General features: G+C 33.3%; 1 protein-coding gene across 2 annotated transcripts in view; it reads right to left on the bottom strand.

Moving 5' to 3' along the window:
• The window catches only part of CTNNA3 (catenin alpha 3), a 1,821,555-nt gene that overhangs the window by 426,639 nt on the left and 1,369,855 nt on the right, over positions 1-25,061 (bottom strand). For both annotated transcript variants that reach the window (XM_045069885.1, XM_045069886.1), the window contains exon 12: positions 5,450-5,650. In XM_045069885.1, coding sequence (XP_044925820.1) covers positions 5,450-5,650 — 201 coding nt within the window. The remainder of the gene's footprint in view (positions 1-5,449; positions 5,651-25,061) is intronic.

Raw genomic sequence — 25,061 nt, 5'->3', positions numbered from 1 at the left:
ATCTTAAAAAAAAAAAATTCTCTGACTGTGTTAAAGGGTGTCAGTACCTAACTGGGGTTCCTGTCTCAAACTGCTACTGGGGGAGGGAAGTTCACCAGCAACAGTTTCTAAATTTGAAGGCATGGTTGCTAATCCTTACAGGGATTTGCTAGAACCATTAGTGAAATTAGGTTCAGTGGGCTCTTTCACCAGATGCCATTCGAGGATGGTTCTTACAAGTAATAGAATATATAAAAGTCATGATCTCTTGTTCAAAAGCTTGTTAAAGACCTTTTAAACATCTGACCCCAAGTTTTCCAGAAGACTCTAATATCTCACTCTGGAGAGTAATGAATCACTTCCCTGACCTTTTCTCTGCCCCAGCCTTTTACAGAGTCTACTGTTTTTGAGTTTTGTTTTGTTTTGTTTTGTCTTTTCCTGAACTGGAATGATAACTTGTTCTTTTGCTTAACTGTATTAGAATGCGTCACAGTACAATATTGTAGTGAATTTTAAATTTATAGTGGTAAAAGGACTTGGGCACCTCTAGATGGATAAAATGCCACTGGGAAATATAAAAATAAAGTATGACGTCTGCCTTTAAATATGTTACAATCTAGTCAGGGAAACTTGTTATGTAAATGTCTGATTATGACACAAGGAAAAGTGAAATAAGCATTAACTAAAAGACAGGCTCATCCAGGGTAACACAGATAATGGAGCAATTACTTCTGCCTGAAGGGGAATCAGCAACTCCCATGAAAAGGTGGTGGCATTTGAGAAAATGTTGGACAATATGTATAATTTTAGAGGGATAGTAGAGAACAAAAGACTCTTCACTTCTGGAATAGAATTAATACAGGCATATAGACACAATTCAAGAGTCATTTTGCTGTTTTGTTTTATTTTAAGCCAGCACACTCAAGAAGAGATGCAAAGAAAAATAAATAAATGCAAGACATACAAGCTTCCTTTTCTTCTATAACTTACATTCTACTTGAAGGAAAATCATTTCCAAGTAAGTATATCTGAGTTCATCAATAGCATATAGTTGTCCGGAAGGATTCAACTGAGTGGCAAGTCCTTTAAAATCTACAGTACATGAAGTCAGAAAGAATTCACTATTGCCAGAGGGAGTAAAGAAAGATTCCTAGAACACATGCGATATGAGCTATTTCTTGAAAGATGGATAAAATATGAAAATAAAATGTGAAACGACAAACTTCGTTGAATAGAAAGTGCCTTTGGCCCACCATTAGGAAAAAACACAAACATACACACACACACAGAAATGCATATCTAGGTCCACTCAAATGCCTACAAAGCTCAGACAGATAAATTAAGTGAGTGAAGCAGTCTAGGTATATAATGAAAGGCAGTGTAAGATACTATGACCCAGGCTTAAAGCAAAGGAAGACATCACTAAGCTCCAGGCAAACTCTGCCCTAGTATTGCCAGACTCTCCCCTTTTTCAGGATAAGCCATTAATCTGGTTTAAATGTGTGTGTGTGTGTGTGTGTGTGTGTGTGTGTGAGTGATATGTATAAAATAAGGAACTAATTCTTAAAATAAAATTATGTTGGTCAAAACTCTGCTGGACATGCAAAAATTCTTTTGTATCATATTGAGTAACATCTAGTATATGGACCACTAATTTTCAAACTCTGCTGGTTTGTGGAGTGCAAAAAGTGCCAAAACTAAAACCTTTGTATTTTGTTTTAGGATTATTTAAGGTTATAGACCAGAGATACAACATAAGAAAAGTAAATAAACATGTTTTAATCTGGCTACAAAATGTAAGATATTTATATGTAAAAAAAATATATATTAAGTGAAAGGGACTTGATAGGAGTTGCTGCTATCAAAATTTTTTAAATTATTTTTAGATAAAATCCATTTTAAAAGTCTATTGTTTAAATTGGTCACAAGAAAAATTTACAGAGAAGTTTTGGAAATATTTGTTGGTTCAAGATTATTTTCAACTATCTCATGTGTCTTCAAGAAGAAAAATTGCAACCGTATGGCCCTTCTCCATTCTCTTAGGGGGAGGTTTCTGGGTCCACGTTCTCCAGTTTGGGCCTGATGAAGTACTTGATGAATTGCCTTTTATTTGCCTTTACTACAAGTCGCCAGCAGTGAACGCTGCCTCTTGGTCAGGTTCATGTATGTGCCTGCTTTCTTTTGGTACGTGAGCCTGGCTGACATTGAAACCAGGAGGAGTTTGGTGGTTTGCAACAGATGCTTTAGGGCCTGCTAATTTCTGAATTTGATGAGTCCATAAATCACATACCAAAAAAACACTAAAAACACTATTATCAGCCCCTTCTTTGTTTAGGTTTCTCCCCAGCCTACTATGAAAAAACTCAAGTTGGTGTTAAGAATATAACTTCTAAGTCTTCACATTAAAGTTGAGAAAGGTTGTTATTTAAGAGAAAAAAGCTAATATATTTCCTCTCCCCTATTGGGAATTCCTGACAGATAAAGAAGCTTCAAAACAGGGAAAAATTGGGCAGAATATCACATGGAGATTACAAAATCATGCTTCTGTTGAGTGAAATGTAGCATTCCAGATGTTGCCTACATTTCACTTAAAACCAACTGCTAAGGTTTATGAACAATGCAAATCCCTAAAATGTAGCAGGGCAGCTCTGCTTCCTAATGCTGAGAAAACACTTAGAAGATCATCAAATCTTGAAAATGTGCTAATGAGCCACAAAGTCTGATTAAAATCAAAGGTGCAATGTTCCAAAAACACTCTGTGATTTAGATAAGCATGGCTTAGGTTTCATCATTGATTACAGTACTTTAAGGCAAATTTTGCAGTGATAAGGAAGTCTCAGTAATAAAAACAATTCACAATAGCTCCTTATTAAGTTATTTTCAGGAAGCAGGGTCAAGACCTGAGAACTGTATAAGAGAAAAGAAAAACAGCCCACATAGACCATTGACTTGCTAAAATGTGAACTATTAAGGCTTCATGACACAAAACATGACATTTCCAATTACTTAATTTGATGATTATTTATAAATAATAAATCCAAGTTATGAGCAGATGTAAACAAAGATGAACATCTTCTGTTATTTAATTATGGAGGCCAGAATAGTTGGAAGTATTTTTCACAGACAATATCTCTGTGGGAGGGAAAATGTTCACATATTTCAACTTTGGTTAAGATCAAACCTATCTAATTAGCATTTTCATCTAGTTTATTGCTCAGAATTCCCTTTAGTGGGGTATGCCTTTGATAAATTTCAAGAAAAACTGGAGAAAAGTTTGGAATTAGACATATAAAAGAAAAATGAAAATCCCTTCCCATAGATAAACCATAAAATTATCTGAAAAACTAAAATGACAAAATTGGAAAGTCATAAATTATAATTACATTAATAATGAGACAGAATAACCCAGAATCATTCTATATTTATTATATTGGGGCACAGGACATAATTTACCTGGAGAATTTTAATTACAGTTACATACAACTAATTAGAGGAAAATGGACTTCTCTTTATCTTCTGAATGAATGAATTTTGTAGCCATATTGGTTAGTTATTGTGTAAGATCATTATATATCATAAAGCTATTGACAAACTTGTAATTAAATGTGTAAATAACTTTGACTTATTTTTATTTTCTTATTTCAGATTACAAGAATTGATTGTGAACAGGGTTCCACAACACACTTTACCTCCTGGACAATTTAGAATTTCATTTCTACTTCTTTGCTTGTAGCAGATATAAACTCTATCCTATGGAATCTAAACCTATAAACCTGGTACCTCATAGACATTATAACCATAAAAGTGTGTTCACAAGATATTACTAATATGAGTACAGAACTGAGACAGTGGCAAGATATATGTAAAATCCCGGTAGACTAGACTGATTCAGTTCCCTGCAGGAAATTTTCATTTGGCTAAAAAGAGAACCCCTGATGCATTCTTCTTTTACTTACAATTCCATTCTCAGAAAGTAGGGAAAAAAAATCAGATAACTCTGTACTTGATTTGAACAAGGAAATACCAGTTAAATTTGGTTTGTGAAGGAGATGCAGAACTCCCATAACACAACTGTCTCCATTAAGCAAGTAAATATATTGCTATACCTTGTTATATGGTATGTGGTACGTGCCACATGGGATATACCGTGTGCTCTATTTGTGACATCAGTGGCTTTGGAATTGTTACAGAAATATAACATCAAGACTTACAGATGCACCTCCTCCATCTTCCCTTAGCATATCTTTAATGTTTCACTCTTTTAGAAATATTTTTTTAAAGAGATCATGAGAAAACTACATGCCAACACTCATCAATGATTTTCTGTATCAAGATGTTAGGAAAACATTAATCATCAATTCAGAGAACATCAAACTCAGAGAACGATCTTGCTCAGCTTACCTTGAGGTATACCTCTTCAGGACTAGTTCCTTGTGAGGGTTTATTTGACTGTTGATATGTTTCTCTTACTCATTTAATTTTAAGAAGAGGCCTTTTCCTGTCCCCTCAGAATTACCCGTCCTCATTCCTGCTACTATTTTCATGAAACAATGTACATATTGTCCAAATTTTATATGCCCTATCCATAACCTAAGGAACAATTCTCCAGATAGAATCAATGACCTACCTATGGAATTACTAATATTTTAGTAATCATAGGTACACCATCCTCCTAGTGTTAAAAGGTAATTACTAAGAAAACTTCATCTTGGGGATTTCACAGAGCACAATGTGTTTTCATAGGAAAAGGTTTTGCCATGACTTCTAAAAATAATTGATTGCCCTCTTTCAAATTATATCCACTTTTTTTCTAAATCCATTGAATTCATATGCTTCTGTAAGCTTCAAGGAGAAATATCAATAGCATTAAAGATAAGAATGCATTTTAAAGAGTGATTCAAAATAAGCATTTACTGGCTGATATAGAAATTATTAACCTGGGTGCTGCAACCAAAACAAAATCATGATTCTATATTTCTTAAGTAATCAAAGAAGATTATGTAAAAGAACAAAATGCTGTTTTACAAACAGACTGTGAAGGAAGGCACAGAACATTTCTCTGGAAATGTAGGATAAGTTTGCTGTTTAAGAAATGTAAACAGAAGCCCGGGGGTACTAAAGATACAGCTAAAAGGGGATTAGGAAAGTACTACATACTTATCACATCTGGCCTAATTATCTATCTTAATAGTTCTGGCATTAATAAACATTCACAAGTGGCTAAGGCCTGTGGGTAATTCATATAACACATGTATTTATAAAAGACTTATTTTTCCCAATGAAAACATTTACTTCTAGACATAAATTTCAAATCATATAACCAAAAGATGCAAGGACCTATCAGATGGGAGAGCAATCCATTTCAAAACAAGCAACACAGGCAGAGATCTGCTTGCCATGTGTATGACTGGTAGCTACATGGAAGAAAGTATCAGGAACAGTGGAGCTGTTACTGGGGACTGAGACTTACCAGTAGTTGTCAGGAAGTTAACGTTTCTCATCACACCTTCAGTGTAAGCTCCTGGCTCATAACTGTCCATTTCACCTGTGACAATGTGAGCAACTCTTGCTGCCCGTCCTCTGATAGCACCTGCAGCACGGTCTAAATTATCAACATCCTGGTCTCTCAATGCTATGATACACTTGTTGACATCTTCAAGGATATGGCTCTCTGAAAGAAAACAGATCCAATCAGTATAGTATATTATAATTCATGTTAACTTCTGACTTCAGATGTGGTACTCATTGGGAATAAAAGACACACTGACAAAGGAAAAAAAAAGATGATTTTGCTTTTATCTCTTTAATAGAAAAATTTGTGAAGTATAGAATTTTATGTTTTATCTGCAGTTTTATAGATTATATATTATTTTAGATTTTAGTTCCAACTGACTTGATTTTAGATTTAAGTGGCATATGGGTCCAAATTGAAAATTTTTAGATTAAAATAAAAATAAAACATATAATGATGGAATACTTAATTCTGTTAAAAGCAACACTGTACAGATTATAAAACACTTTAAAATGTCAGTTATCCTAAATATATAGAAAAATAAAACTATGGACCTCTAATTCAACTAATGTTCATTGGTGTATAACAGAATTTAAGTTATAGTGGAGGCTTCCCCATACAACAAGCAATTCTCTGGATACCCAATGAATGTTCTATGATTTAATTCTGATACTACCTACCCAGGAATAGCATCAGATCCCACAAGTTAAGGGATCATTCCTGTAAGACTGTCCTCTACCCCACATCAGAAACAGTTGCAAGTCCAGGTTATTACTTGTACTTCTAATTCCACTGGCTATAGATCAGCTCCCATGACCTCCTCATTGGGTTTGATTAATTCGCTAGAGTGGCTCACGGAACTCCGAGAACATTTTACTTGTTAGATTTAACTTTTATAATTCAGGACAGCCAGATGAAAGGGATGTATAGAGCAAATTACGTGGGAAGGGTAAGGAGCTTCCATGCCTTCTCCAGGTACGCCATTTTCCACACATCTCCAAATAGTCCCAACTTGGCAGCTCTCTAAGCCCTGTCTTTTTTGTTTTTTAGAGAGGCTTCATTACATATGCATGATTTATTAAATCACCGGCCTTTGGCAAATGATTCAACCACCAGTCCTTCTTCCTTCCCGGAGGCCAGAAGATGGGACTGATAGTTCCAAAGTTCCAACCTTCTAACCACATGGTCCATTACCTTGGCAATCAGCCCCCAGTGGGGCATGGGGGTGAGGTGGATGATATAAATGTCACCTCATTAACATAAAAAATACTTTTATCGCTCTCATCATTTGGAAAATTCTAAAAGTTTTGAGTTTTGTACCAGAAATGGGACAACTGTTTGTACCAGAAATGGGAAAAACACCAAATATATATTTTTTACAATAGATCACAGTATTACATTTGCCAATTTTCTTTGGTCTGCTTGATTAACTCGTAGTATAATTTCAAAACTCTAGTCAAATAAATGTTCCTTCCTTAGGAAATCCATGCTGACCTACAGTAAGACAAATTTGGTTCCATATAGTTTGGGATTCCCATTAAATGGCTTATATGTTTTCATTACAGCTTCTTCCCATGTTTTAATAAAGTACTAATCAAACAATCTCTCTATTAGACAACGAAATATATAAAAGCATAAAAATGTTATTTTATTGCTGAGGTATCATATCTAGTCTCTAGTACAACACATAGCACCTATTAGACCAAGAAGAATGTTTGTTGAATGAATGAAGTCCTCTGGTAACACACCTAGGACCAGTAAATTATTTTGTCTAAATCCTAAATCATGGTTTATGAACATAGGTAGATACATATCTTTACTTAAATTTAGTCAGTTTAACCCATCTCAAGAACAATCAGGTCATTTTCATGAAAAGGATTAAATGCTGAAAACCTTCATTATAAATTCACTAAGTTTTAACCTAATTGGTAGCATTCAGTTATGAATATGCTATTAAGGCCTATAATAAATCCAAACATGGTCCCATCTCAATAGAAAATGCATGTATATCATCACCATCATATTTATAGAACTGAAAATACAAGTTTCAATGTAGACGGTATAAAATCATCAGTTATTTTATTTTTTTAAGACTATAGATGTGCACTTTAACAACACAGTTAAGAAGCTGTTATTGTTTAAGTATGTTGGTAAGTTTTTTTAAAACTAATACTACTGATACATATGTATATATGTATGTATATGTATACACACATAATAAATGTGTAATCTGTATTCACTAAATTATGCACTAAAATATTCACTAAAGGTGGTTAATTTGGGATTACAGAGCTGTTTTGGCTCAGTCCTATAGAAGTGAATAAATAGGGGAAAATGTGTTTATTCTTAGAAGAATAATTATCTAAGAAACTGTAATTTCTGTTTAATTAAAGGTGAAATCATAGCTGGCATAAACTATTTTTTCCTAGTAAATTTTGCACAAGAAATAATATATATACAAAGAATATTCCCTAAGAATGAATTGAATGTTCCCTCGTTTGTAGAACAATGATATACACAGTATCAACTTATTTTATTATTTAAAGCATAGATTTAAAATATAGCAAGGGTTTTTCTGGCTCTTTTTTGCTGGCTTTATGAGAGTTCGTGTGATTATTGCTTTAGAATGAGCCTCATAATAAGAAGTCATACTATTAATCACATTGAAGAATTATAGAGGGGAGGTCAGAGATGGAAATGAAAGTCCTACATGAACATATACAACGTGTAAGAAATAAGTGAAATAAGTGAAGAGAAACATGTAACCAGACTTTGCCCAAAGTTATATTAGAGAATGTTGAGTTATATTATTATATATTAGAGAATGTCTCAGTTATATTAGAGAATGTTGAGATGATGACTAAATGATCTTTTGAATTACTAAGATTAAATATAGCACAAAAGCATTAAGAAAGGTTTGCAAAATTTCCATTATTGTGACACTTTCCCATTACCCTGAATGTTTCACAAGATGCCAGCAATTATTTGCATGAAATTCTAAACATAGAATGCCAGAAAAATAAAATAAGAATGCTGGGCACCTCCCACATATGCACAATAACTAAACATTAAACTCTTTTCTTAAAAACAATGATTTCTTTGCTATTCCTATATCAGGTGAATTTAAGTAGCTAGAAAGGCCTTCAGGATAGCTTGAGTTTTTATGTCCAGCTATATAACCTTCAGCCTCCAGGACAGAAATTAAACGCCAAATACCTTGTGCAAAACTTCTTACTGATGTATCTCTGAAGCTTTTGCTAATGAAACAGGATTATATGTTAGACATAGCAGAGCTCGTTAGGAGCTCTGCCTTCATTTTATTTATCTATTTTTTTAACTGTAGATGCACTTGAACTAAAAAATTACCTCATTTTTAAAATGAGGTTTAAGATAAAGAAAATGCTATTATAGAACAAGTACATTCAGAATACTACATTTTTTTGTAGAGTTGATTGAAGTTTTGTCTTTGCTTCAGAATTCGAGTTTAACATTTGATGTGAGGTGAGGAGTGGAATGTTCTGGTGTTAAGGCAAGTCCTGGAGCACATTATTTTTAGAACAGAGAATTGCTGAAGTACTAACAATTTCTATCAATCATTTTATGGCTATCTGGTGATGCAAAGGGTGACTTCTATTATGTTGGAAAACAGTAATAAACAAAGCAATAAAGGAACGGATCTTAAACAAAAAGATAATTCATGTGTTGCAAATTTCTCTGGGTAACTCCATCTCCAGTCACTGTGGTATCACACAAGAAGATTTTAAAGTGCATTTAAATTTTTTCTAGCTTTTTTTTCTTAATTCTTCAGTTTTCCACAATTAAAGCCAGACTTTGCCTTAGAGAAAGTAGAAAACACACACACACACACACACACAAAAAAAAAAATCCAGAAAGAACAAAAAGTTAATTTATTGACTTTTGACTTCCAAAAGAGAATTTTAAAATCCATAGCCCAAAGAAAATACTAGAAGTAGAAGCACATTTTATTTGCAAAAAGCAGACGTTGTTGAGAGGTTAAAAAGTCTGTTTTCTTTTCATTCCCAAAGCTGGGCTTTGAATATATCAGTGACAAAGCCTGAAGTAGAAGCTTTATGTTACAATCTCTTGAGTGGGGAATACTATACCATCAACTGTTTTCTCCCCTGATATATGTGTACCTAAAAAACAATTCTAAGGGGAAGAGAAGAGAGAAAAAGATATTTTTTTCTAAAGATTTTTTTTTCCTAAAAAGACTGAGTTATAAGCCAAAAGAGGTTAAATTTCTTAAACTGGCAACGGCAAGATTAGCTATTCACAGTATATGAGCTCAGAGCGTTAAGCTAAGTTTAATTATAAGAAAATAAATTTCCATTTTTGCACACCTGGACCTATAACTATAAATTTAAAATTCATTACATAGGCAACTACACAAATGTTCAACAAATAAAAACAAACAGCAATTTTTCTTTCTCTTTTACCAAAAAACGTGAAACCAAAAGCAAATGGAATACACCACTTAAGTTACTTTTTGTTTATGTATCTAAGGTGGTTAAAATTTCTATTTGGCAAGAATTTGATCATGAAGACTGGTCTCCAAATTAACTGATACCCTGAATAAAGATGTAGGCAGGCACAGGTACTATTTTGAGAATAAAGAGCATGTACAGAGCTAAAAAGAAAACATTTTAAAATTCCTCATCCCTTTTCTTCTTTTTTTAATTTAAATTCAATTAGCCAACATATAGTACATCATTAGTTTCAGATGTAGAGTTCAATAATTCTCCTCATTCCTTTTCTACAGCCTAAAAACCTTTCATCTGTCTCTTCTCCTGAACGTCAGTAGTACTTTAAGTTAGATGATGAGGTGATATAAAAGATAAATAAGGTACAATCTCTGTCCACAAAGACTACACAAGTTAGTAACAAGAAACATTTTCTTTCATCATCCTTTACTCTTCCGAAAATACAGATGCCACAATTATCATCATTTTATCATTCTAATAAAGTTTCGTTGAACTTAAAAAAAAAAAAAAACTCTCTAGTATTTATGCACATGCAATTCTATAGAAATCAAAACCACAAAAGAAAGTCACTGAAACCTTCAAATTTCTTTCAGTATGTCTTAAGTAGGTCTTAGAATTTATTAAAAAGTTTATCAGAAGCTTGGAAATAGGCAAAAGTACTATTGCATGCCCTTGCAGTGTCCTGCTGGGCAGAAATTATGAATAAGGTTTAAGATCTAATCTCCCCAAGGGTGTATATCTTTGTTCCACTTGCTATTTACTATTGGTTAGGATATTTTACAACTCAATCAGAGGGGATGCTCATTTGTTTCAAAACTGACAGCCATATAAATAATTCTTGTCACATAGTAATGCAACTTAATTATTATCTGGTAGACAGAGAAATAATTTTTGTAGTAAAGATATTCCTGAAGGTTACATTTTATTGCTTTGTAGTACATTAGTAAATTGTGTATCTAAATTAGTAATTTTATTTAATCACTCTTTCTTCATCCAATTCTCCCCAAAACAAGACTTATCATGATATAGAATTTTTGACACAAACTCACTTTAAATTTGTAAAAATCTTGCTTTCAACTTTGGAAAATTATTATTTGACTGTGTGCTTTGGCTTGGAAGGTACTAATTTTGTTTCAAGTATTTTTTTCCTGTTTAGGGGAAAAAATAATATAAAGCAAAAGTTACATGTTAAATCATAGACCTATAATTTAAATGCAAGACGATTAAGCTCCTAGTAGAAAATCCAGGTAACCAAGGATTTGGCAATGCTTTTTTTTTAAATACAACACTGAAAGTATATATGATGAAAGGAAAAATTGATAAGTTGGAATTCATAAAAATTAAAAACTTCTGCTCTGCAAGAGACACTCTTTTTTTTTTTATAAAGATTTTATTAATTTGACAGAGAGAAATCACAAGTAGACGGAGAGGCAGCCTGAGAGAGAGAGAGAGGGAAGCAGGCTCTCTGCTGAGCAGAGAGCCCGATGCGGGACTCCATCCCAGGACCCTGAGATCATGACCTAAGTCGAAGGCAGTGGCTTAACCCACTGAGCCACCCAGGTGCCCACAAGAGACACTCTTAAGAGGATAAAAAGACAAGTCACAGATGGAGAAAAATATTTGCAAAATTCATATCTAATAAAGGAAGGTCTATATCCAAAATTTATAAGGAATTCTTAAAACTCAACAATAAAAAAAAAAAAAAACTCAGTTAATGAGGAAAAGATCTGTGCAAACATCTCAGAGAAGATCCACAAATGACAAAAAACCAATGCAAATCACCAGGAAATTGCAAATTAAAGCCAGTGAGATGCCACAATACATCTACAGAATGGCCAATTCCAGAACACCAGAAATACCATGTGATGACTATGGGGTAACAGAAATCTCATTCATTGCTGGTGGGACTGCATAATATATATTAACTTTGGAAGACAGGTCGGAAGCTTCTTATAAACTGAACATATTCTTACCATACTACCCAGCAATTGTGCTCCTTATTATTTACACAAAGGAGTTAAAACTTACATTCCCACAAAACCATCACACGCGTGTCATAGCAGTTTTATTTATTTTTTATTTTTTATTTTTTTTAAAGATTTTTTTTTAAAGACTTTATTTATTTATTTGACAGACAGAGATCACAAGCAGGCAGAGAGGCAGGCAGAGAGAGAGGAGGAAGCAGGCTCCCTGCTGAGCAGAGAGCCCGATGTGGGACTCGATCCCAGGACTCTGAGATCATGACCTGAGCCGAAGGCAGCGGCTTAACCCACTGAGCCACCCAGGCGCCCCAAGATTTTATTTATTTATTTGACAGAGAGAGATCACAAGTAAGCGGAGAGGAAGGCAGAGAGAGAGAGGAGGAAGCAGACTCCCCGCTGAGCAGAGAGCCCAATGTGGGACTCGATCCCAGGACCCTGAGATCATGACCTGAGCCGAAGGCAGCGGCTTAACCCACTGAGCCACCCAGGAGCCCATCAGTTTTAATTATCATTACCAAAATTTGGAAGCAACCAAAATGTCCTTCAATAGATGAATAGAAAAACAAACTTATAACCTCTAGACAATGAGATATTATTTAGCAAAAAAATGAAATGAACTATCAAGCTGAAGTAGGAAAGCTGAAGGGGCTCCATTTTACAAAGGTCCTGTCTCTGCTGTTTTTCTGCTAAGCCTCATTTACTCCTGTTCCATAGTTTGCCTCTGAATAATGCCAAAATATTTGTATTCCCACTTGAAGGGGGAAGAAAGAATGTTAATCATTCTGAGTTTTGTCCTAGTCCCCAACACCTAATAACATCCAAGAAGAACCAAATCCCAAACATGTTTCAAGACATTACTTTCAAAAACACCTTGGATGACACTGGCATCAATATCCATACCTTTGCTGACTTATAGAATAATGCTTATTGTTCACCTGACAGTTGCCTTTGATTGGACCCTACCCTGGATTCCTGGAGGAACATGTACCCTAGACCCCTTTCTAATATAAGCCCCTAGCCCCAGGCAATGATGAGACTCCTTCTCCTTTTCTTCCCAGACACTCTGTCTGCTATTTAGGCTATTCAATACATTTTGTTTTCACTTTCTCTGGCTCACATTTGATTTCTACCCTGTGTGAAGGCAAGGACCCTCTTGGGTGGTTCTGTGGGATCGTCTCGTGGATCCTCAGATCTACCTGCTTGCATCAATGCCGCACACACACACACACAGGAAATTTGCATACGTATTGCTAATGAAAGAAGCCAGTGTGAAAAGGCTACATACTGTATAATTCCAATTATATGACATTCTGGAAAAGGCAAAACTTTGGACAATAAAAATAAAAGATCATGGTTGCTAGAGACTCTGGAGTAAGGACAGTGGGATAGATGAAGCAGAAGAGATGCTCAGTGTAATGAAACTATCTTTTATGATAATTTCATGGTGAAGAAATATCAATATACATTCATTAAAAACCATAGAATTTACAACAAATAATGAACCTTAATGTAAACTATAGAATTAAGTTAATGAATCAATATTGGTTCTTCAATTGTACCTACAAAAGAGATCCTTCAAATATCTGGTATTCAGTGTTAATATTCATTTTAGACATTTAATAAAATTATTTAGCTTCTAAATTGTGAAAGAACTTATAATATTTAATCCTACATAGTCAATAACATTTATTATCTATAGATGTCTACAATTAATAAGGTAGTAATTTTGAACATACTTCAATTTTTCCCAGAATATAACTAAGAAAAAGCTTGGTTCTTTCCTCAACTCTCTTAGCTTTCATACAGTAATATCTGTATCAGTTTGTTTGAGTTTGTTTTTTTTTAATAATTTGGGATTGACTGTTGTTCACTAAGAACTGTGCTAAACAGCATATATGTCTTACTTTATTAAATTCTTATAATAATGCTGAGATATGTATGTTACATTTCAGCATTAAAGATGAAGAAATAGAGACTTTGAACTGATAAGTATCTTTCCAAAACTCATAGTTACTATAACTGAGCCATAACCCAAAATCATGTTTATCCCACCTGCTAAGGTCCTATAAATGCTAAGGTCTCATCTGGGGCTTTAAAACATAGTGATTCCATAATTACATCAATTAGCTATTCCAAATGTATAATGGGAAGAGGAGATTACAGGTTAAATATTTTCTATATTTATAAAAATGATGCCAAAAGATTGTTTATAATATTATATAGATGAATGCATTGTAATTTTTCACATTAATTTTAATTGAACATGAGATATCATCTATGTATATTTTAGAAAGATAGTTTTAATTCTGCACATCTCACATGGATAGTGCTCTAGCAATGTTAATATTCTGGCTCTGTATAGAGCTATCATACCTAGAGGGAACCTAAAGCATCTAGAGACATCACCAGAGAAGATGGCCGTAGAAGAAGCAATTAACAAATGAAGTTCAATTCCACAGCTATTTCGCTATTCTGATGTAGAAGAAAAAGTTTAGGTTATTGCATCGTATGCTGCTCTAATTTTGATGAAATAAACTAATAGAAAAAAATGAACCAAACTTTAGGCATTCTTACTCAACCCATATTTTTCTGGAATGACTCCTCTTAGATGGAGCTTTTTCATGTTAATTGTCCCAGTCTTCCTCTCCCATAGACTAAGAACCTATTAACATCTAATATCAAAGCACTGGGTTTAAAAAAAAAAAAATCCAAGATAGCTTTGAGAATATTACCAGACTGAACATCAGGACTGTCAGCAGGAACAGACAGTAGTGAGCAATTCTCCCATATTATGCAATAAAACCATTCAATTCCTGCACACTGGATGCCAATGTTAGTTGCCTCTGTTGCTGAACACTCTTGTAAAAATCAGTCAGTATTCATTTCCTTGTTTATAGTTCAAAATACAGAACAACTTGGGTATCCAATTATGAAATTTGTAATTTGGGGCATCAAGATTAAAAAAAAAAATCCTGGCACTATTTTAAATCACTTCCTTGAGTATATCATACACACAGTAGAACAGAAACTCCAAAATAAAGGACATAAAATGACAAATGTAAAGATAAAATTAGGAACAAATGAATTATTAAGTTGGCAAACTTCCTTCCTTCCTTCTTTCTCTCTCTCCCTTTCTTCCATTCTTCCTTCCTCCCTTCCTTTCCTTCCTTGCTTCCTTTCAAACATTAAGTATAAAGTTCAATTGTCTCAATTACTTTCTAAAATACATTTCTCCACACTGTAAAGGCTAACAATTAAAAAGAACAACATTATTATTGCATATATGCCATAGGGAAGTTACTTCCATAGTCAATGAATTTATTTAAACCCAGTCACAATGTCTTTTTTTTTTTTAAGATTTTATTTATTTATATGACAGACAGAGATCACAAGCAGGCAGAGAGGCAGGCAGAGAGAGAGGAGGAAGCAGGCTCCCTGCTGAGCAGAGAGCCCGATGCGGGGCTCCATCCCAGGACCCTGAGATCATGACCTGAGCTGAAGGCAGAGGCTTTAACCCACTGAGCCACCCAAGCGCCCCAGTCACAATGTCTTTTTGTTGAAATTTATATTTTTCTTATATGTTGGTCTCAGATGCACAAAAATTTGCATTCTATCTCCATGAGATAAATTCTCTTTCTCAATCTCATTAGTAATTGTTTTTAGGAACCTATTAAAATCTGAAGTTTGCCATACATATGACCAAAAACCCATGGGTTAAAAGTAAATCCGAAGTGGGGTTTCTGATCCCCAAATTAGTGTCACCGACAAAATAGTCTGAATTATCATGATTCTTTTACGATAATATGTAAAACCCCTCAAAAATACAAGTAATTGGACAGCAAATTATAAGTAGTAATAAAAGGTGAAAGGTAAAAGACACTGCTTAAAATATATAGGTGCCATCCTTTCAGAGAATTCCATATACTTCATCTTAACATGAATTTCTAGAATTGTGCTTATATCATTTATTTACCTTCCCATGGGGTTTCTCCATGAAGTTCTGACAAAGCTCTAGGAGATTCGCAAATGGATCCAGCTCATAGCCATCCTATAATCTCTGAATTATATCCCCAGCATCAGTCATTTTTTCTCTTTAGTTCTCTCTCACTGTCTTATGTATTTATAGACTGTTAATTGATTTTCTAATTTAACTCTGAAAACATACACTGGACCCAAAATCTTACTGGATAAACATGGGTTTATTCATAGATTAAAAGAAGGATATTAAAAATCTCCTTTGTTATATTTAAACATTTTTTTCTTCTACGTAGGATGAAATTAAGCAGAGATAATTAATGATGCAGTTTATTACACTCTATTTAAAGTGTATTGAAATCACTAAGTGAAATTGTCATGAATTAGAATTTCAAGAGAATGATTATAAAGGTTTTCACCTTAGTTACAAGTTGGGTATTCACATGAAAATGAAATTTAATGCTGATGACATGCGTTAACACCTCATAAAAAAAACCCAGGCATGAGACTGCTGTGGTAGAACCACCTAATTAAAAGGTAAAACGGCCTTCTTTTCTTTTTCTGTGACAGGTATAGAAATATTTGTGAGTGATTCAGCAATGGCAAGTAACAAATCACTAAAATAGTTATTGGGTATTTTAGAGAAATAAATTCAATCTTCAGTCTATGCAGTGGACAGGTGGAGTTAGGTCAGGAAACAAGAATCACAAAATTATGGCTCTCAAATTGTTTTACTAGTAAACAAAGATGCTCTCCTACACATATGTAGGCTTATAGATTTATGTCATAATTACATTTAAACACAGCTACTGATTAAAGCAACCACTACCAATGAGTCTATTTTATAATGCAAACTACCATTGGTGAACATAGATAATTTTATTTAATGGAATGTCATAAAACAATTTAAAAGCTTATAAAATATTTACATTGGCATAAAAGGACAGCGAAGAGAAAATTTTAAGGGGAAACATTGGGATATATATCTATTAAAATAGAAAACTTGTTTAAAAATCATGTATATGTATTTGTTCATTTACAATATACTATATAATTACATTCCTTTCCAGAAAGTCTGGAAAAAAACTTTTTTTTCTAAAACTCCTATTGTAATTTTAATAGACAATGGCATTATGAGTAAGTTTCATTTTTTCCCAAAACATTCAGTTATTTTCTATAAAATAATACTGTATGTAGTAATATATAAGTATTACCAAGTTAAAGATCACTATTTCAGATTGTAGTCTATTTTTAATTAACAATGTCATTAAAGTATGAATCTTAATAGGCAAAACTTGGAAAACTACACACACCACCATTTGTTAGCAACTATATGTTGTTCAAGTAAATACAGAGCTGATACCCCCCAATAAATCTTAACACTCTTAATTATTCCAGGATTATTTTTCCTCTTTGTCTTTCTACTTGCAAACTAGTAGCAATTGTAAAATATTTTTAAAAATTCATTTATTCAGTGAGTATTTGTAGACTTCCTATCACTATTTTGTCAAGATATAGAAGATGACAAGATAAATAAGTCACTATCTTTACTTTATAAGAACTCACAGTCTAATGACAGAAATAAGCAAATAAATAAATGACTATAAGAAATATATGATACATCCTCTAATGTACACGGATAAGAGTGCCTAGACTATTTCTTTTTCCTGCAATGTGCTTCCTCTGGCTTTGCATATCATTGCATTATATACCATGGATTGCTCCATTAAGATCAGATTGATCACAGTAAGTATGTCTCAGTCTTTGTGAAATACTTTTTCAAAGTTCCCAGTGTATTTACAATTCTTTGATGATGGTGAAATTAGGTGTGGAATAATTCTCCCATCAAAATGTTAAGTATACATTCAACAGTCCCTAATGTCTCCAATTATGAGAAGTTGTAGACAAGTAACTGGCATATTGTGGGAGTCATTGCTAGTGACTTCTGTATAAAAAATGAATTTCTTAACATTTCTTTTATCACAGAATGCATTTATATGTATTATTTTATTAGATGGCCTATTTATTGTTTACATCTTTTGTTTTTCTTTGCACATTTTAACTATTTTTAGTTGCTTCTTTTATGACTTGCAAAATACAATTCATGTCCTTTTTGTATGGATATCTCGGTTTAGCCTAGTTTCAATTCAGGAAAAGAGGCATGAAAATTTTTTAAATTTCCTACTGAAAGGTTTTTTTTTACCAAATTAGTTCTTTTATTTCCCCAATTCTGTGCTCAAGCATGAGTTTTCACCTCATTTAGAAACTTTCAAGGTGAAAATTTGCACAAATAGCAATCATATGTTCAGCAATTACAATGATTGCCTGGGACCAATGCAATCTATCTACAAGATACTGTAGTTAAAAGAAATGTTTGCCAAGATTCAAACATGATGAAAGCCAGTAGCATATAGAACAAACATGCATATAATAAGTAGCACAGTAGGGGAAGCTAGTGGAAGCACGGTAATGAGGCCAATGATAATAAAATCAGGAAGAAAGGTAACATGACAACAAAAACTCTGATAGTAATAAGAGGTAAGCTGTTATAAAGACTAATAAAAGTGTGAAACAAAATATGTTTTGGTTTTTTGATGTTAAATCCAACTAAAAAGCAGGGAAATATAATCTTTGTTCAAGATCTTAAATAAAGTTCTAAGATATTTTTGTTTAACAAAAAAAAAAAAAAAAAAAAAAAAGGTGAAGAGCCTGTTTGGCCTACACAACTTATCCTCTTTTTAGTTCTAAACCTCCATTGTCAGACCATCTAATCAAACCATCTTGAACAAATTCAGTGTTATTGTCTCAGTAACCTTGCCTGGAAGGCCGTTCCTCGCATTTAAGCATCTCTGCATGAAAAACAGATTCACAACATCTGGTCTGATTTTGTTTCCCTTAATTTTCATTTTGTTGCCTTTTCCATTTTATTTCCTTTTCCAGTCATGTTTGTTGAGCTGCAAATAGTAATTTTCATTCATATTGTGATCTTTATTTCATTGTATATTTTCAGGGTTAGTGGTTTACCTTGTTGCTTCTGGTTAGCTGTAAAATAATAATTTAAAGGACAATAATTAACTTTGTTCTCGTCATACAATTTTGGAAAATTAGCATAAACTTTATTTTCTTATGGCATTATCCATATCCTGAGTTAAAATTGGCCATGACTATTCTCTCAATGCTATGTACCTATGGGTTCTGACTCAGTTTTCTTTCCTGCATCTGGTTGACTTGTATCTTCTACTTTAGTATGTATTCAATATTTGATATTTTTAAAAAGAAAATGATCATTTAGAATGATATTATTTCAATACAAAAAAATACCAGAGGAGGTATAAAATATTGTAATTCAAATGATAAACACAAAGCTTGACTCTGACAGTAAAGTGCAAGTATTTCCAAACATGCAGTACCTCACATTCCAACATAATTTTGGCATATGGTATGTGTGTGAAAAAGTAAGGTTGTCACACAATATTATAAAATAACATCAAAGGATTTGCTTAAATAAGAACTGGACTATTTTTCCTCACACTTAATTTTTGCATCAAAACTTAGACATAAAATTTTTAAAATGTGATCTGTTATCAAGGAATATCAAGAGAAATTGCAGAATTTCTTTGTTCATTATCCTGCTATACCACAGACCTATGCCATCATCTGAAGAAAACTGTTGCATGAGCCCTAAAATTATCACACTTTCAATGAATGAGGTCATGATTTAATGGTGCAGCTTTATTCATAATTTACTTATATGACTGTGTACTTTCAGTCCTTCCAGTATTTTATTTTTATATGATCTATGTCATATAATTTTCTTTCAGTTACCAAGAAAGAACACATTTCTCTTGATATTAATAATGTCACTTCTCTGCTCCAGCCAACCTAGGTTTATACCATTTGTTTATAAAGTGCTTACATCAAAATTATCTCTTTACTAAAACAGCAAACTTTGAACATGAATGCCTAAACAACAATAATTTACAACAGATCTAAAAATAATTGAGATCCTGAAGACATGCAGATATGCACATTCCCATAGACATACATATATACGTTTGTATCGCTTATTAGATTTAACACTTATGAGGGAAAACATCTTGATAAGGAAAATGTGAGAAATAGAAAAGGGTAATACAAATAAACCAATCATAAGTTTCACAATAATTATTATTAATATCCCACAGATTTGTCTGTTTGTTTTCCAGAAACTCAGGGGAAAGAAAAAATAAAACCTGTTAGACCATTAGGTAATTAGTAATTTTTATTATTTCTTCTTCAAATAACTTACATACTCTGTTTACTAACTTCTTTTGCCTCAATGGACAATTTTGCAGGTTGTGTTCTCTCTGTGTGTATGTGTGTGTGTGTGTGTGTGTGTATTGGCAGATCTATTTTCAACTCTCTCCCATTGCCATTCTTGTAACTGCATACCATTGAGTCTATAAGAATCTGAGCACAAGGGGCGCCTGGGTGGCTCAGTGGGTTAAGCCACTGCCTTCAGCTCAGGTCATGATCTCAGGGTCCTGGGATCGAATCCCGCATCTGGCTCTCTGCTCAGCAGGGAGCCTGCTTCCTCCTCTCTCTCTGCCTGCCTCTCTGCCTACTTGTGATCTCTCTCTGTCAAATAAATAAATAAATAAAAATCTTTAAAAAAAAAAGAATCTGAGCACAAAATGCAAAATCTTTGGAAATTTTATCCCTTTTTTCCTAGGTTTACTAAAGACATTTATTTTCTTTCTTTCTTTCTTTCTTTCTTTCTTTCTTTCTTTCTTTCCATATTTAAGTATGCAAATAATATTATGCAGCATTTCTCTTCCTCTTCTTGGCATATTTCACTCAGCATTATTTTCTCCACATTCATACATGTTGTCACAAATGGCAGGATTTCCTTCTTTCTTATAGCTGAATAATAATAATGACATATATGTAGCACATTTTCTTTATCCATTCATCTGCTGTAAAGTACTTCTGTTGTTTCCATACCTTGGCTATCATGAACAATGCTCAATGAACATGGGAGTACAGCTATCTCTTCAAAATTCTGATTTCATCTCCTTTGAATATATACCCAGAAGTGGGATTTCTGGATCATATAGTAGTCCTATCTTTATTTTTTTGAGGAATCTCCATGCGGTTTTCTATAATGGTTGTGCAGATTTATATTCTGGCCAACAGTGTGCAACAATTCACTTTCCTCCACATCCCTGTCCACATTAGTTACCGCTTGCTTTTTTTTTTTTTTTTTTTTGATGATAGTCATTCTAACAGGTTTGAGATACAATTTCACTGTGATTTTGATATGTATTTCTCTAATGATTAGTGATGTTGATAACCTTTTCATGTATCTGTTAGCCATTTGTATCTCTTTTTTTGAGAAATATCTATTCAGGTCTTTTGCCCATTTTTAAATCTGATTATTGGTTTTCTTGCTCATGAGTCATTTATATTCCTTATATATTTTAAATATTAATCCCTTCTTTTATCAAATGCATGGTTTTCAAATATTTTTTACCATTCCATAGTTGTCTCTTTACCCTGTTGATCATTTACTTGGCTGTGAAGGTTTTCTTTTTTCTTTTTTTTTTTAAGATTTTATTTCGTTATCAGAAAGAGAGAGAGAGAGCATGGGCAGGGAGAAGGATGAGAAGGAGAGGAAGAAGCCGATTCCCCACTGAGCCGGGAGCCTTATGTAGACTCAATCCCAGGACTCTGGGATCATGACCTGAGAAAAAGGCAGATGCTTATGATTATTGAGAGTTCAGGGAATGTTTTCCAAATGTATTCATCTTCCTGACTCCCAAATGAGGCCTGTCTTCCTCTTTTAAGAATTGATTTTTAGAATAGGCAAAAGTCAGGGTCACCTAGGTGGCTCAGTGGGTTAAAGCCTCTGCCTTGGGCTCAGGTCATGATCCCATGATCCTGGGATGGAGCCCTGCATTGGGCTCCCAGGGCAGCAGGGAGCCTGCTTCCCCTTCTCTCTCTGCCTGCCTCTCTGCCTACTTGTGATCTGTCTGTCAAATAAATAAATAAAATCTTTAATAATAGGCAGAAGTCATAACCCATTGGTGTGATGGAGAGGTAATGAATGAGTCTTTGTTTTTTTTTTTCATTTTTCCACTTTAAAACACCTCAACTAGGTAAGAAAAAGAAATAAAAGACACCTAAATAGAAAGTGAGGCAGTAAAACTCACTATTTGTGAACAACATGATTTTATTCATAGAAATTCCCTAAAAATCCCACCAAAAAAAAAAAAGTTAGAACTAACAAATGAATTTGGTAAAGTTGCAGGATACAAAATCAATATATAAAAATATGCTGCATTTTTATATACTAACAACAACCTATCAGAAAGAGGAATTAAGAACAATCCCATTTATAATTCATTTGCATCAAAAATAATAAAATATCTAGGAATAACTTTAACCAAGGTGGTGAAAGACCTGTACACTGAATGCCATGAGATATGATAAAAGAAACTGAAGGTGACAGAAATAAATTAAAAGATATCCTTTGCTCATGGGTTGGAAAAATTAATATTGTTAAGATGTCTATGCAACACAAACCAATCTACAGATTCAATGCAAACCCTATAAAAATGCCAATTATAATTTTCACTGAAGTAGAACAAATAATCCTAATATTTGTATGAAACCTCCAAAGATCCCACAAATAGCTAAAACAATCTTGCAAAAGAAGAACGAAACAAGAACTGGAGGCATCATTTCCCTGATTTCAAACTCTATTACAAAACTATAATAATCAAAGCAGTATAGCATTGGTATAAAAACAGATATGGACAGACAATAGAACCAACAGCCCAGAAATAAACCCATTCATATGTGGTCAATTAATTTATGATAAAGAAGCCAAAAATAAACAATCAAGAATGGACAGTGTCTTCAATAAATGGTGGTGAGAAAACTGGACATCCACATGTAGAAAAATGAAAGAGGATCACTATTTCACCTTACAGAAAATTAATTAAAATGGATTTAAAAACTTAAACATAAGACCAGAAATAATTAAAATCTGAGACAAAAACATAGACGATAAGCTCCTTGACATGGCTATTGGCAACATTTTTTTAGATGGGATTCCAAAGACAATGGCAACAAAAGCAAAAATAAACAAATGAGATTATATCAATTAAAAAGCTTCTAGACAGGGAAGAAAGTCATTTGCAAATAAAAAGACAACATACTATACAGGAGAAGATACTTGCATATCACATATCTAATAAGGAGTTAATATCAAAAATATGAAAAGAACAAATAACAAGCCAATAATCCCATTAAAAATATGAAAAGAAATAAAAAAATTATTAAAAAAATACGAAGAGAATATGAATGGACATCCTTCCAAATAAAGCACACAGATGGACAATAGCCATATGGAAAAGTGCTCACCATCACTAATTATCTGGGAAATGCAAATCAAAACCACAATGAAACAATTATCTCACACATGTCAGAATGGCTATTATCAAAAAGACAAGAAATCACAAGTGTTAGCTAATATGTGAAGGAAAGGGAACTCTCATGCATTGTTGGTGGGGATATAAACTGATGCAGGCGTTATGGAACATTGTATATGGAGGTCCACCGAAAAACTATGAATATAACTACCATATGATCTAGCAATTCCACTTCTCGGTGTTTTTTTAGAGAAAATGAAAATATCAATTTGAAAATTTTACACACCCAACCCTGTGTTCATTGAAGCATTATTCATTATTGCAAGATATAGAAACAACCTAAGTGCCCACTAGCAAATGAATGGATAAGGAAGATGTGAGATATATTTATATACACACACTAAATACTATTCATGGGGGGAATAAGAATGACACATTGCCATTTGCGATAACATGGATGGAACTTGAGGTTATTATGCAAAGTGATCTAGTCTGACAGAAAAACACCATGTATTTTCACTTTTATGTGTAATCTAAAAAGGAAAACAATGCACAAACAAAACAAAACAGAACAGAACTAACAGATGCAGAGAACAGACTGGTGGTTGCAAGAGGGGGGGAGGTTGTGCGGTGGCCAAAATGTGTGAAAGGAGTCAAGGGGTACAAACTTCCAGTTATAAAATAAGTCTTGAGGTGTAACATACAGCCTGTTGACGTCAGTCAATAATATCATATTATATATCATATAGCTTCATATTGTGATGGGGGAAACTAGATTTATTGTGGGGATTATTTTGCAGTGTATATAAATATCAAATCATTATGCTGTACACCTGAAACTGATAGAATGTTATATTTCAATTATACCTCAATTTAAAAGAAAAGAGCTTTTGCTCTAAACCACTTCATGCTGCCACTCTAGTATAATTATGTCATAATGAATAATGATATACGTGTTTTCTATGATAATTCAGTGAAACAATCATACATCTTTCTCACAGCAGAAGTAGATTGCTTTTTGCTTTCTTAAGGTTTAAAAGCTTTCTGAATAAAATATTCTTTCAGAAGATTTTATTTATTTATAACTCATTAAATTGCTCTGTTTTGTTAAACAACTATGAATTTACCCTTTGGAGGACCACTATCATCTGACTTTCCAAGAATATCAAACACCAGCTAACAAATTTATGTGATCGTGGAAAACACCCAATTACTTTCTGCAGAATGCTTTCTTAAAAGTTCATGTATTCTAATCATATAGGAAATTTAAACAACTGTGCTTAAAAGAAAGAAAGCAGGAAAGAAGATTTGAATCATTCATCATTTTTATTATGTACTCTCAACTCTACCCAAACCACATCTAAAAAACATATTTCAGTGGCATTTACTACTACTTCACTGCTCCACTTATAAAGCAGCTTATGCACATACCAAATGGATGGACCTACTTATGTACAATATCATGTACTATAGGCAGAACACTTAGCATCAATTATAAGGATAGTTAAGGAAACAGAATAATGTTTTTTAGATCACTCCTAATACTTGAATATTCTTTTTTTCTTTTAACATTTGAATATTCCTTTTCTCTTTTAATTTTTTTTGATTATCTATGACTTTGATACTAGGCATATATCTATTTGAAGCTAAAAGATCACTCTAGCAACTTGCTAATATTCGAGTGTTTTTATTCATT

Source organism: Mustela putorius, unplaced genomic scaffold, assembly GCF_011764305.1.
Source record: "Mustela putorius furo isolate JIRA1106 unplaced genomic scaffold, ASM1176430v1.1 tig00003949_pilon_pilon_pilon, whole genome shotgun sequence".
Taxonomy (NCBI): Eukaryota; Metazoa; Chordata; class Mammalia; order Carnivora; family Mustelidae; genus Mustela; species Mustela putorius.
The sequence above is the reverse complement of the archived record's forward strand: the minus strand, read 5'-3'. Positions and strand labels throughout refer to the sequence as shown.